This window comes from Lampetra fluviatilis, chromosome 21 (genome assembly GCF_964198595.1).
Source record: "Lampetra fluviatilis chromosome 21, kcLamFluv1.1, whole genome shotgun sequence".
In the NCBI taxonomy this organism is placed as follows: domain Eukaryota; kingdom Metazoa; phylum Chordata; class Hyperoartia; order Petromyzontiformes; family Petromyzontidae; genus Lampetra; species Lampetra fluviatilis.
In genome coordinates, this window is record NC_136295.1 from 1934325 (window position 1) to 1947512 (window position 13188).

Genomic DNA, 13188 nt, shown 5'->3' on the forward strand with positions numbered 1-13188 from the left:
GCCCCCCCTGGTCATGTTCAATGTTTTTTTTTCTTATTGGCAAAATTTCTGTCGGGTTTGAAGCCTGTTCGTTCCTCTCGATAGTATCATCCTGTCTATTTATTCTAGGCCATGCAAGAGCTGATGATGTAACCACAGAGTCATAATTAAACGTGTGAAATCAATTTGCACGACAAATGAGAGAAAGGAATTTGCCATCGGATTAATATGGTAAAATATATCGATTTTTTTTTGTTGTTTAATGCTCTGGCAGCACCCAGAACTATAAATGCCATGAAGCTGTAGGTGAACAATTATGCCTGTCGGTCATATCAATGCCAATACACCCACACACACAATCATCTGTCCAGATGAGTTGAATATTACATCGTTCACACTTGGTAGCTGGTGGACAAAAGCGGTAGTCTCGCTAGTTGGTGGTCGCTCGCCCCGTCACACGAGGATGGGTTTCCTCATAAAAAAACACAAATTAATTGATGCAGCTGAGTTACTGTGAGCGTCAACTACAGCAGAAACTGAGGCCAAATGGAGCGAGAAATTTCAGTGGCTGGTCCGCCACACGATCAGGCAGGCACCCGTGCATTTTCTGTTTTATTTATATTTGTGGGGAGCGGTAGTGCAGTTGGTTGTAGAACTGTGCTGCAAAACTGGCGACCCGAGTTAAATTCCCATTCACAGCCATATATGAAGCAGTCCTGGGCCTCCCCAAGGTCGACTCGGCTAAAAAATGTAAATAATAACAAAGACAATTTATGACGAGAAACATATTTTGCGAGTCGGATGCAACGTTCGATCGAGAACTCGGTAGGTGCAGCGCTCAGAGTCCTTAACACCTGGTGCAGTGTGTCAACCTCAGCACTGGGGAGACAAAGGTGGTGCTGGCCAACAACCCTGTCGTTTGCGATGCCGGCCTTAATAGGTGCTGCTATGCGCTCAAAGCACTTGCCCCAACAGCCTGTTTAAAGGCTTTTATACGTGTGGCAGTGCTGCGTGTCCTCGGAGATTTTGTTTCTGGTACGTCCTGCTGATGCGATTGGACGTCGTGTGTTGTAGACTCAAACGGCCCCACCGACCTCGTGATCACTCGCACGTCACCCACCACCTTTTCCGTGTCCTGGACGCCGCCTCCAATCAGCGTCCGCTACTACCGCCTGAGCTACGTGGAGACCGGTACAGCGCTCCACACCGTTTTATCCACACACGAGTGGGTGCCGTGCTAGTGTAGATGCCCCAACAAGCTTATTAATAAAAGGATTCATTAAAACATCCTGTAATAATATTCTTTGGGTCTTTCGGTAAAGCCACGTAGATCGAAAAATTGTAAAAATATCACGACGTTTTGATCGCAACACAAGCAATTCCGTCATCAGGTGAATTTTTTTTTCACCTGATGACATGTTTTCACCTGATGACGATTGCTTGTGCTGCAATCGAAACCTCGTGATATTTTTATTATTTTTCTATCTACGTGGCTTTACCGAAAGACCCAAAGAATATGAATTCCTGCAGTCACAAAAGCTGGTAAGTCAAGATTTATCCTGTAATAAATAACCAGTTATTGTGAGCTTGAGCTGCGAGTTGGCCAGGAGATGGCGGGTACACCATTCGGTTGTTGAATCTGTCTGTGTGGAATGTGGCGTGGTACCCCCTCATACGAGTTATACGTATTTGATTGCATGCTGTTGGTTATTTGTATAACTCTCAATCGTAATGTTTTGCGTGAGCAATTTTGAGCAGGTAAAGCTGTGATGAACTGAAATAGATTTATTTAATGTCCTTGTGTGATCAATCGCCCACGCTACGTCCGGACTTGGTGTAGCGATGTCCCCGTAGTTGCCGTGGGGGGGAGAGAGGAGTCCTCCCGGTGCTTCCACAGTCGGCTCCTCGGTGACGTCGGTGTTTGTGTTGCCACGTCCGTAGCAGCCCACTAGTCTGTCTTTATGGTCGGCGGTGACTTGTTTGCTGTGGACCGTGCGTGTGTGCGTGCGTGCGTGTGTGGGCTTCAGGCAGCAGTGGGGAACAGCAGTGCAACGGTTAGCACGCTGCGCTACGAACCAGCTGACCCAAGTTTGATTCCTGCTCACGGCCACCAAAACCAGTGACGATTATTCTATACCAATCCTAGGCCCTTCCCTAGGTGGTGCGATGTTTCAATATTGCTACTTATGGAGACAGTCGGCCGGGTGTGATGCTTGGCCTCCTACCCCCTCGTGTGCCGTGCCAGTAGCACCTTCATAGGTGCTACTCGCACTTGCTCCTACAGTCTGTTAAGGCTGTACTGTTGGGGGCGGGATCTTTGTTTATGCTACAGGCAGCAGGCGGCCCCCAGCAGAGCTCACCATCCCGGGCACAAGAAACTCGGCTGTGATCCTGGGCCTACAGCCCGGCACGGAGTACACGGTGTCGCTGTATGCCGTCACGGGCAGAGGAGACAGCCCCGCCACCAGCAAGCCCATCACCAAGACGGAGAGCACTCGTGAGTGGCCTTGCCAGTGGGGGCGGGGGGATGGGTGAGTGGGGGGGGGTGCAAGTGCAACTCCCCCCGCCCCTCCATTAATTTGATAGTTTTTGCCATTGTTGGTAGACGAGCCTCAGCTGCTCTTTTGTGTTTAGTTTGTTGTCCTTCCGCCGCACCTTTGATTTAGCACGGTTGGCTACATACCGTGCAAAAGAAGTTCTACATACAATCAGAAAGCCCCCCCTAGAAGGTATGTTGGCCTACTCTTCCTCCAAGCTGGCCCAGGCGGTGGTGATGCATGTCTGTAATCCAGCACGAGGGTTGGTGGATAGGACAATGTTTCCTCCCACACTCACTGTAATCTATACTCACTAATTGGCTGTAAACATCTGATTATATAGAGAACTACAAGCAATTGTTAGCTCTGGCTCGCCGCCTGGCAGTCTTCCAGCTTGTCTGTGGATCCTCGGCGATTATGAGATGCAATTTGCATGACCGATGACGCTATGTGATATTAATTATGAGGGTTTTTTTTTTTTATGAGAGGTTGGAGCATTCCCACTTTACCGCCCCACCTACCCACCCCCCATGAACCATGAAAAAAAATTTGCAGTCTCCTTAACATTGGACGTCAAAGATCCCGTGACGTCTTTCAAAACAAGGAGGTCATCGTGTGCCGACGTCGTGGCCCAATTTTGCCAAGTGAAAATATAACCCACGTGGTCGCTCACTTGGCATCGTACATGGCCCCACTCATCGCCCCCTTACTGGCAGATTAATGCCCGCTTGCAGAGCAGGTGCTCAATCATTTTGTGCCCACAGATAGCTGCCACTGTGGGTGCCCTTGGAAGCAATATATCCTCAGCAGCTCCCCCGTGCCCTTTGAAATATTTTAAATGCGATGTTGCTTTGAGAAGCCCCAGTGAAAAGGGCTCTCGATCAAAAACGAATCATTGTTAATAAAAGTCTTGTCTTATTAAGAACGATTTTTTATCTCACATGGATAAGCTTAACGCTGAAAGTTATTGAAATGCTTGGAGGTATATGCCACTTGGTGAATGTGTGTGTGTTTGTTCGATTCCTGCACACGGCAAACAGGTGACGATTATCTGAACCTGGTCCTGGGCCTCCCCTCGGTCAACTCGGCCTCAATTGAGTACCTGGTGCGGTGTGTAAACATCGCCACTAGGGAGACAAAGGCGGTCGGGTGTGGTGCTGGCCACCCACCCCCTCGTGTGCCATGCCGGCCTTCATAGGTGTTCGTTAACAGCACTTGTCCCAACACTATTAAAGGCTATATGGGGGATATTTGTGTGTGTGTGTGTGTGTGGTACGGCACCGGCTCATGGCACAGAGGTGGACACTCCAAGTGGCCTGGAGGTCATGGAGGTGACCGATCGCACAATCCGCATTCGCTGGGCGCCTTCGAAAGCCCCCATCAATGGCTATCGTGTGACGTCCATCCCCAAGACAGGCCGCGGCACGCAGGACACACGTGAGCTTCCATCGGGTAAGAGAAATGCAGTCGGACGCTCAAGTTCATTGAACGTGTAACGGATCGCGTATTTATATTGAAAGACATCCTTCCAAGCCAAGTTGGCTCGACTAACTGCCAGGCTCATTTGATATGTGAATGACACAATTTGTTGAAGATACAGTTATGGCGAATACAGTTTTATTGTAATTAAGGCAATTTATGTTGAGGAGCTTGGTTGCAAATGGTGATCCGTCGAAAACGGTTCGGCAACCAAAATAACAAGATCATTTTTTTTCTAATTCGATAAAACACTATTGCAAGAGCCGCAATGCAATGTGAATATGATACGGTGGTGGTCCTTAATAAATAAAAGTCACGAAGCAGCAACAGTCCTTCAAGAGCCACTACACGTGGCTCCGGAAATGCAGGTTGCCGACCCCTGATCTAAAATAATCAGTGTGGGAAAACTCAGTTTTTGCACATGGCCCATCCCTGTCAATCCACTGCTGGATGAGGGCCTCCCCCCATGCCTCGTGTCGGTCTCGCGGGTTACTTCACCAAAAATTCACGCAGTTTGTTGCGAGTTGAAGTTGGCAATTCGTCTATCACCTGGAATATAAATAGCATTTGCAGGGGAATGCTTCTTGCATATGAATAGTAAAGTAGACTATCGATAATGCAGATGTTTAGTTTGTTTAATGCCAGTTTTTAGGAGTCCTTACTTAAAGAGTACATAAAAGATAAATGGAAACGGAAAATATTTTATTGTCAAACTCGTACATTATGTTTACCCGAGGAAGCCTCACCGAGTCTCAAGACTCTTTTCATGAGAATCCTGCCACGTTTTTGCAGTTGCTGCTGCTGCGGCCGTAAGATACCACATGGAGTGAATGTGCGGTGGAACTTCACAGCATTGCCACGTCATTTGGCCAAGAGCAGTTAACCCACAATGCTACTTTAAACAATCGCACAGCACGCCGTTGGTTTGATCTGGTTAACGTGCGCAATGCGAATACATTGCTGTGTCACGAACAGGGCAGCACTGCGAACGCTTGCCGCTCTTGCGCTGCAGTGGAGCGAGCTGTGTGAGCGACGGTGGGCCCATGTCCCCCCCCCCCCCAGGCCGTACGGACGTCACCATTGACGGGCTGCTGCCCACCCTGGAGTACGCCGTGAACGTGTACGCCTTGAGCGACCACGGGGAGAGCCTGCCCGCCTCGAAGAACGTGGTGACAGGTGAGTTTTGCCCGGGTTTGGTCGCTGTGAGTTTATCGCTAACAGACTTCTGTCTTTAGCCCGTCGAGTTAGGATTGGATATGTTTGTTGCATTCTGCATCTGCTGATTAATGCCATCTGTGGGACCAGATTCTCATACATTGTAAATTAACAGAGACGACACGCCTCCTTCCCGTGTTTGTTGCACCACAAAAACTTTTTTGTTTTCTACTTTCCATCAGCCCCACGCCCTTTCTGGGAGTGTATTGTACCAGCATAATTATTTGACTACAAGCAAACTCTGTGCCAGTTTTGACATTCGTCGACTCATCGGCAGGATCAGGCTTGCTTAAACCGAATGCTGGTGACCTGACAGTTGTTTATCGGAAAGGACCCCTCTGTTAGATACGGATCCTAAACGATATGACACCGTGGCTCAACGCAATAATTAGCGTTGTTGTGGAAAAGCGTGGATAGCAACGATTATCTCCTTTTTCTTCGCTCGTCGATGGTCCCCAGGTATCGATGCCCCCAAGGGCCTGACCTTCACGGACGTGGACGTGGACTCCATGTCCATCTCGTGGGACTCTCCGGAGGGCACGGTGACGGGCTACCGTGTGCTCTACGAGTCCTTGGAGGACAGCGTGCCGCAGACACTGTCGCCGGCGCCGGACGGCGACGCTGACACGGCCGTCATTTCCCAGCTGCAGCCCGGCTCGGACTACAAGGTCAGCGTGACGGCGCTCCACCACGGCACGGAGAGCCTCCCGCTCGTGGGCACGCAGGCCACCGGTGAGGCTTCGCGACCACGACCGCGCGCGCACCACAGACCCACGCGTCGGTACGACTACTGGGGCACGGCGGTTTATACGGACTATAGGGGGCGGCAATTTAGTGGTCCGTTGCAAAAGCTTGAGAGAAAAAATGCTCATTTCACGTGTCCCATCGTGGAAATCCATACTTGGACTCATCCAAAAACATTAAAATAATTCGCGTTTTAACGAACCAAGTGTTTAGTTTTGCCGTTTGGCTTCATGCTGGGAAGCGTGCCAGTCGATGGCTCTCACCTGCTGCATATCGTTGTAGCCCCTGTGTGTGCGTGGTTTCTTTTGTGTTCCTTTTATTTGCCCAAGTGCAGGGTTGAGTGACCATGACCATTAGAGGCGCGCATGTGAAAATATACAGGAGCTGCACTGCAAATCACACGTCTCACGTGCAGTGCATAAGACTTGTCAGTCCCCGAGTGGTTTCATTCTGTTTTATAGCGAAATATAATTTTGTCTCAGCGGGCTCTCTAGCTTTGTTATTAAGTTCACGTATGTTACGAGGTGATTGGCACGCATCTCCGATTTGCACGGTTGGCTACGGTATGGTGTGAAAGAAGTTTAACATACCGTACATACATTGGTGCCACCAAAGTTGTCACCTCAGTTGGGTCTGTGCCGCTCGTCAAGGACATAATTTCGTTTTGTGCTGACGGCAAACACAAATAGAGCTTTAGTGCAAATGCATATCAATGAGTGCTTGCCGTGTCATCGCACTTGCAGCACCACGTTTTGTTGTCCACTCATTGATATGCTAATTTTTTCTCTAACCCCCCTCCCTCTCTCTGCGTCCGCCCTCCTCTGTCTATTTAAGGCCACCCCACAGAGACGATCACCTCTCTCTGTTACCTGTGTTGCTCTCTCTATGTATCTTGGTGATATGTCTGCTAATATGTCTGTTTATAGTTTTCTGGTTAGATTTTATGTCGACTGTTAGTGGACAGAGTGCCGAAGCTTCCTGTCTCTGTGATGGAGGAACCCAGTGAGCCATGTCCCCCTCTAGCGGCACAGGTGAATCTAACAGAGTTAAATGACTGGAACCTGGAATCACCTTGGGACCAGCTATTTGGAGAGATTGCCTCGGCAGTGGTGCGCAAGCAACACCCAACAACCAACTCGGCGCATGTGTCAATAACACCGTGGGCCTTAAAAGTCAAGTAATATTTATTTAACAACATTGTGGGAAATGGCGAAGCAACATTGATTCTTATCTCGCCTGTTCAGAAGGAGCATTGCATGAAACGTCTGGCATTACTTGTCCAGCATTTTCAAAGCATAGACTATGATCACCAAATTAAATGTGTTCCATATTTATATGTACATTTTTGTAATAGGGTTAATAGTTGATTATTAGGTTGGGCGATATAATGTGGCCAGACCCAAAAAAATCTGTAACAAATTATAATATTGGCTGCAAAAGCCAACTCGTCATCCGTTAAGGTCCATATTTATAGATTTCCCTCAAGACGTTTTTGGATTTGTATGTCTGGCACAATAGGTGGGACGATGAACGTTTGCTTCTAGGTTCATAAAAAGTTCCGATTTTATAAAAAGAATGAGACATTCTACCAAGGCAGAGCGTTCGGTACGTCCACGCACCCAACACCGCCTCAAATCTCTCTCCAGAGCTCCCTCCCCACACACTGACCCCAGGCACCGCTGTCCGTGTCTCCCCCCCACACAGCCATCCCTCCACCCACGGCACTGAAGCTTGTGCAGGCCACCTCCACGAGCCTGTCTATCCAGTGGCAGCCGCCCTCGGCCGAAGTGAGCGGCTTCCGCGTGGTGGTGACGCCGCGGGAGAAGAGCGGACCGAGCCGGGACCACATGGTGCCTGCCGATGTCAATTCGTTCACGCTGCCCAGCCTCATGGTGAGCCCCTAGCGTGACGGTTGTGTCGTCGTCGTCTTATTCACACCGTGTTCACGCACGCACACACCGTACTGCAGGTCACAGCGCTTATCTTTCTGCTTCTTCCCTCGCACCGCTCCACTTTAGAATTCCCTTCCTCCCATCGTCTCCTTTACTCAAGCTCTCGTAATCTAGCTCCACATGAGAAGCGAGTTAACTCTGATCTATTACAACTTCGAGACTGTTGCTTGTTGCTGGCCGCTTTGGCGTTTTTGGGGCCTTGGGGGCCTGTGCTTGACAACCGTGAAATAAAAAAAATCTGAATGAGAACCGTGAAATCTTACGATTCCGTTTTGCGCTGGCACTGCGTACAATTAACTATTTGGTGTTTGTTTGCAGGTGGCAACGCAGTACAACGTGTTCGTGTACGCGCTGAAGAACGGTCACACAAGCAAGCCGTTGCAGGATGTCTTCACAACGCTGGAGAGTGAGTTGACAGTTTCCATGCCGATCCCCTCTGTCTTAAACACTTCTACAGGCAGTGCGCATGGATTGTCCTGTCAAGTGATAGTCAACTCTGACATTCTATACAAGCTGCTGTATAGTTGTCAGCAGCTTAGCACGTGTGAGCTCATGCAACACGTTAAAAAAAGACATCCCATGATTCTGTACACATGCATCACCCTCACTGCCTTCCCGTTACAAGGGACGAATTTCCGGGCAGCAGCCAACAGTTGGGTGGAATAAAACCTTTGTGGCACACTTTAGTTTGTTGGCCTTCCCCCACACCTCCGATTGTCTACCTACGGTGAAAAAGAAGTTCAATAGACATACACCGAGTTGATAGGGAGTAGAGAAATGCACTGTGCAAAGTTTTGGGTGGCTTTTACTTGTTGTTCCTCTAAAGGAAAGTTGTGCAAAGGAGGCAGCAGTTGGGGGGGGGGGGGGGGGCAAGATGACCGGGAAAGGGAAGGGGATTCCAGGATCAAAGTCCCCACGGCGGAGGGCACGGCTCCAGCAAGATGATCCGTGGAAGAAGGGAGGAGCTATGAGCAGGAAAGAGAGGAAGGGGAGAAGGAATGACCGGGTCAAGATGTTGGGTATGAGAGGGGATGATGATGATGATGAGGGGGGGAGGTAAGAGGTGGGGAGAGAAGGATGGAGTGGGCAGAAGTGAGAGCTGCACCGAGCGCAGCATGTTTTCTCAGAGGGTGGGGGGAGATCGAGTGGGAGTGGCCACACAAGTCACGTGGCTCACAGGAGGCTTGAGCTGATGTATAGATGGCAAGGCCTTCATCTGGCAGTGGATAGACAATGGCTGACCGATGTTGAACCTATAATGAGAAACAAATTCCCAAATGCATTCATTGAGTTTACAATATACATGTGTGAATCTTCCCACAGGCGTTCCCAAGCAGATACACCAGTAATCGCACGCCAGTGACTTCCATTCCCTTCAGAGCCATCTCCACACTGACTTTTAATGCCTCATTTGGAGTGCACATCTGTGGTTGGTATCAATTTGAATAATATTTAGGGTATTGGTTGTACATGCTGTTCTGTTGCTTTTAGTTCTAAATGCCTACTTTTTTATTCTCCTACCTGAAAAAAAATTTCAATAAATTATTCCCTCATCTTTTTTTCAATCTCACTACTCTCTCTCTCTCGGGAGAGAGAGAGAGGTGGAATGCTTTACAATTTAGAAACCTTCCAGACAATTTTATCACTTGTGAACTCGGCGTCATCCTTCCAGCTGCTTCTGGCTCGTGATCGAACAAAGACAGTCACTCTCATTTCTTGAAAACTGCTTTTCGTGTTTAGTTTGTCCTTCCCCCACACCTCTGATTAGCACGGTTAGCTACTTTATGGTTCTCCATATATACAATCAATATTGAATATTTATCCGTGAGGTCATGTGGTTACTTGGAGGGTATATGTCTTCTCTCAAGCAGAATCCAAATCAGAATATTTATACTCGAGGAATCTGATGAGCTATAAAGCTCTTTTTTACAGCTGTCCAGTAGGGGCAGGTAAGTGAATTCCTCTGCTGGATTTACCAAGTATCACGATACTTGGCTTTATTTCAGAAATGCATTTGCTTATTAGTTGTAATGTTAATAATTCACATTCCCCAACCCAAGTTAGTCTGGGGTTAGAAGTCCCTAAAGCTCAAACAATATTGAGTCGACTCACTCTTTGGATTATGTAACAGCATGCATTTGAATGTGGAGTTAACATTGGAGGCGAGGTCGCTTGGTTGCGGAGAATGTTTATCCGTTTTGTGTTTATCCGTTCATGTTCAACAATTTGTGTTCATCCGTTTTGTGTTCATCCTCGACCTGAGCAGATATCAGCCCTCCACGCAAGCCGCGCGTGGTGAACGTGACGGAGACTTCCATCACGGTGAACTGGCGGGCCAAGAGCGACACACTGTCTGGGTTTCTCATCTCCGTCGTGCCGTCCTCCACCGCTCCCAGTGTCGAGAAGACCCTCTCACCAGATGCACGCCAGTTCACCATCGCTGGTGGGGCATGCCTTCTGGGTGTCCGTGTGTGTGTCCATGTGTGGGGAAAAAGCTGAGTGGACTTGCCTAAGACTGGTACCAACAGTGTCAAGATAGGCCTCTGTGGGGGAGGCTCGTGAAGGACGCTACTGGGCAGTTGGAGGCAGTCACCCTCTAACAACAACTGAGGGCAGAGGAGCGACGCTCACAACAACGAGTGACGCGCCGGGCAGCTGAAATACAGCAGGTTGGCACAGTAGGGGGTGCACAGGTGGTGCATCTGCCAGTCATCTCAGTCAGCCAACCCATGGCACCTGGGTCTGTCCCCGTGACCTCCTGTTAGCGAGTCTTCGACACTTCATGTGGTCTCATTGCACCTGGCCTGGCACAGGAGCCGTTGTGACTTCAACGTCACTTAGTGGGAAATGGTGTGTATTGGTATTGGGGATTGAGCAGTAGTGTCGCGGTTAGCGTGCCGCACTATGAACCCGGCTATTACCCGAATTCTATTCCCGCTCATGGCCAACACCTGTGACGATTATCTGAACCGCTCCTGGGCCTTCTCTAGGTCGACTCAGCCTTACATGAGTACCTGGTGCGGTGTGTAAACATCACTCCTGCAATTTGGCTGCTGAAATGAAAAAAACTGTTGACATCGAATGTGTGCCATGTGCCATGTGTTATGGTTGAGTGGCAAGGGGTGTGGAGTTTATTTCAAAAGTAGTGTTTATGTATTTATTCTCTGTTAGATGTTTGCATAACTAAATTAACATATTGAGGACGTGTGTGTGTGTGTGTCTATGTATATAATCCGATTCCCGCTCACTGCCAACACTGTTGACGAATATTTGAACTGGTCCTGGTCTTCCCCGAGGTCAGGGGTCGGCAAACTGCAGCTCCGGAGCCGCGTGCGGTGGCTCTTTAAGGAACTTTCTTAATGACGTTATTTATTATGGACCACCATCTCGTATTCACATTGCATTGCGGCTCTTGAAATATTGAGTTTTTGGTTACCGAATTCGAAATAAAATGGCTCTATTTGGTATTTTGCTTGCCGACCCCCGGCCTAGGTTGACTCGGCCTCAAATGAGTACCTGATGCAGTGTGAACACACCGCCACGAGAGAGACAACGGCAGCCGGGCGTGGTGCCGGTCACCCACCCCCTCGTGTGCTGTGCAGGCCTTCATAGGTGTTCACTAATAGCACTTGCCCCAAAGTCTATAAAGGCTATATGGGAGAAACCTTTGTCTTTGTCTTCTGTTATTGTCTTTTAAGATGTGTGACGTGTACATCTAAAGTGCATTTTTTTTTTATATTTTAGATCTGCTGCCAGGCATTCACTACACCATAAGCATCTATGCCGTCAGCGGAAACACAAGAAGTCAGCCTGCTACAGTGACCGCTACCACAGGTAATAATTGCTATGCGGCCTTGCGTGTGTGTATATATAATGATTGAAGAGCGGTAGTGTAGCGGTTAGCTCGCTACGCTACGAACCCGTCGGCCAGAGTTTGATTCCCGCTCACGGCCAACACCAGTGACAATTATCTGAACCGGTCCTGGGCCTCCCCTAGGTCCACTCAGCCTCAAATTAGTACCTGGTGCGGTGTATAAACATCGCCACTGGGGAGACAAAGGTGGCCGGGCGTGGTGCTGGTCAGCCACCCCCTCGTGTGTTGTGCCATCCTTCATAGGTGCTCGCTAACAGCACTTGCCCCAAAAGTCTCTTCAGGCTATGGGGGGGTCTTTGTCTTTGTCTGTTCTCCTATAACGCTGCGTGTTTTCATGAGGCAAATTGGATATAATGCTATGAATGTATAATGGAACACATTTTTTATAACGCGGATGTGAATTGTATACAACGCGATTGAGTGAACGGAACTGCGTCGCACGAGTAGGAATAAGCGCGCCTCAGTCTGTTCACCCTGCGTACGCATCTCATGTGTTTGTCGCGGACTGTGCACTACCCTATATTATATATTATTTATTATAATGCTATTTTTCCAAAGCGGTGTTCTGCAGGAACGCAACCACCTCGTTGGCTGCTATAAATTTCCGCATGATGATGAGCCACTTCGCTGAGATAAATATTTACGATAGGCAGGTCGCTTCTGAAAAAAAGAAAGCTTCTACATCTCGGTGAGCTTCACCTGGTAAAATAAAAACAGTTTCGTAGCTTTAGTGATGCAACGGAGTCGTTTCACGTACGAGTACCTTCCTGCCCCCCCCCCCCCCCCCCCAGCCTTGGATGCACCGAAGGACCTCCGCTTCGACTCGGCCAGCCAGGACAGCATCACGTTCAGCTGGCAGCCGCCGCGCGCGCCCATCATGAGCTACGTCGTCACCTACTCGTCCGAAGTCGGCTCGCTCAACCGGCTCACGCCAGCTCCCGGGCCCAGGGACACCTCGGCCACCATTACAAGTAGAGTGAACAAAACGCTCGACACGTTCTATGATAACAACAACAGCAACACTGTGTGGCCATGAAAGGAATAATATATACAGTCTGTAACGCTGCGTCTTATCATAATGCAAGTTGGGTATAACGCCCATAATAGAGGTTTTTAGGGTTGATCGCGTAAATATAAATGTGTCGTTAAACCCGCCACCACCCGACACAGCCAATTAGTCAGGTTTGTCACATAAACAGAACGTGGCCAATTCGTTACTAGTGTTGTGTGGTAGAAAAGGACGCTGAAGCCGGTCGTGTAGGGGCTGACGCCAAACTGTTTATTTAGGGCTTACGCCTAACTCGGGGGAAGGGGTTAACACGAGGGTTATTAACTAATCTCCCCAGGGGAAGGGGTTAACACAACGGTTATTAACTAAGCTCCCCAGGGGAAGGGTACTGGGAGTTCC

General features: G+C 49.0%; 1 protein-coding gene across 4 annotated transcripts in view; it reads left to right on the forward strand.

Moving 5' to 3' along the window:
* Positions 1-13188, forward strand: part of LOC144938130 (tenascin-X-like) — a 150829-nt gene that overhangs the window by 125438 nt on the left and 12203 nt on the right. For all 4 annotated transcript variants that reach the window (XM_078865842.1, XM_078865843.1, XM_078865844.1 and 1 more), the window contains 10 exons: positions 1054-1170; positions 2312-2476; positions 3813-3968; positions 5058-5171; positions 5670-5942; positions 7659-7846; positions 8225-8312; positions 10173-10349; positions 11651-11740; positions 12572-12751. In XM_078865842.1, coding sequence (XP_078721968.1) covers positions 1054-1170; positions 2312-2476; positions 3813-3968; positions 5058-5171; positions 5670-5942; positions 7659-7846; positions 8225-8312; positions 10173-10349; positions 11651-11740; positions 12572-12751 — 1548 coding nt within the window. The remainder of the gene's footprint in view (positions 1-1053; positions 1171-2311; positions 2477-3812; positions 3969-5057; positions 5172-5669; positions 5943-7658; positions 7847-8224; positions 8313-10172; positions 10350-11650; positions 11741-12571; positions 12752-13188) is intronic.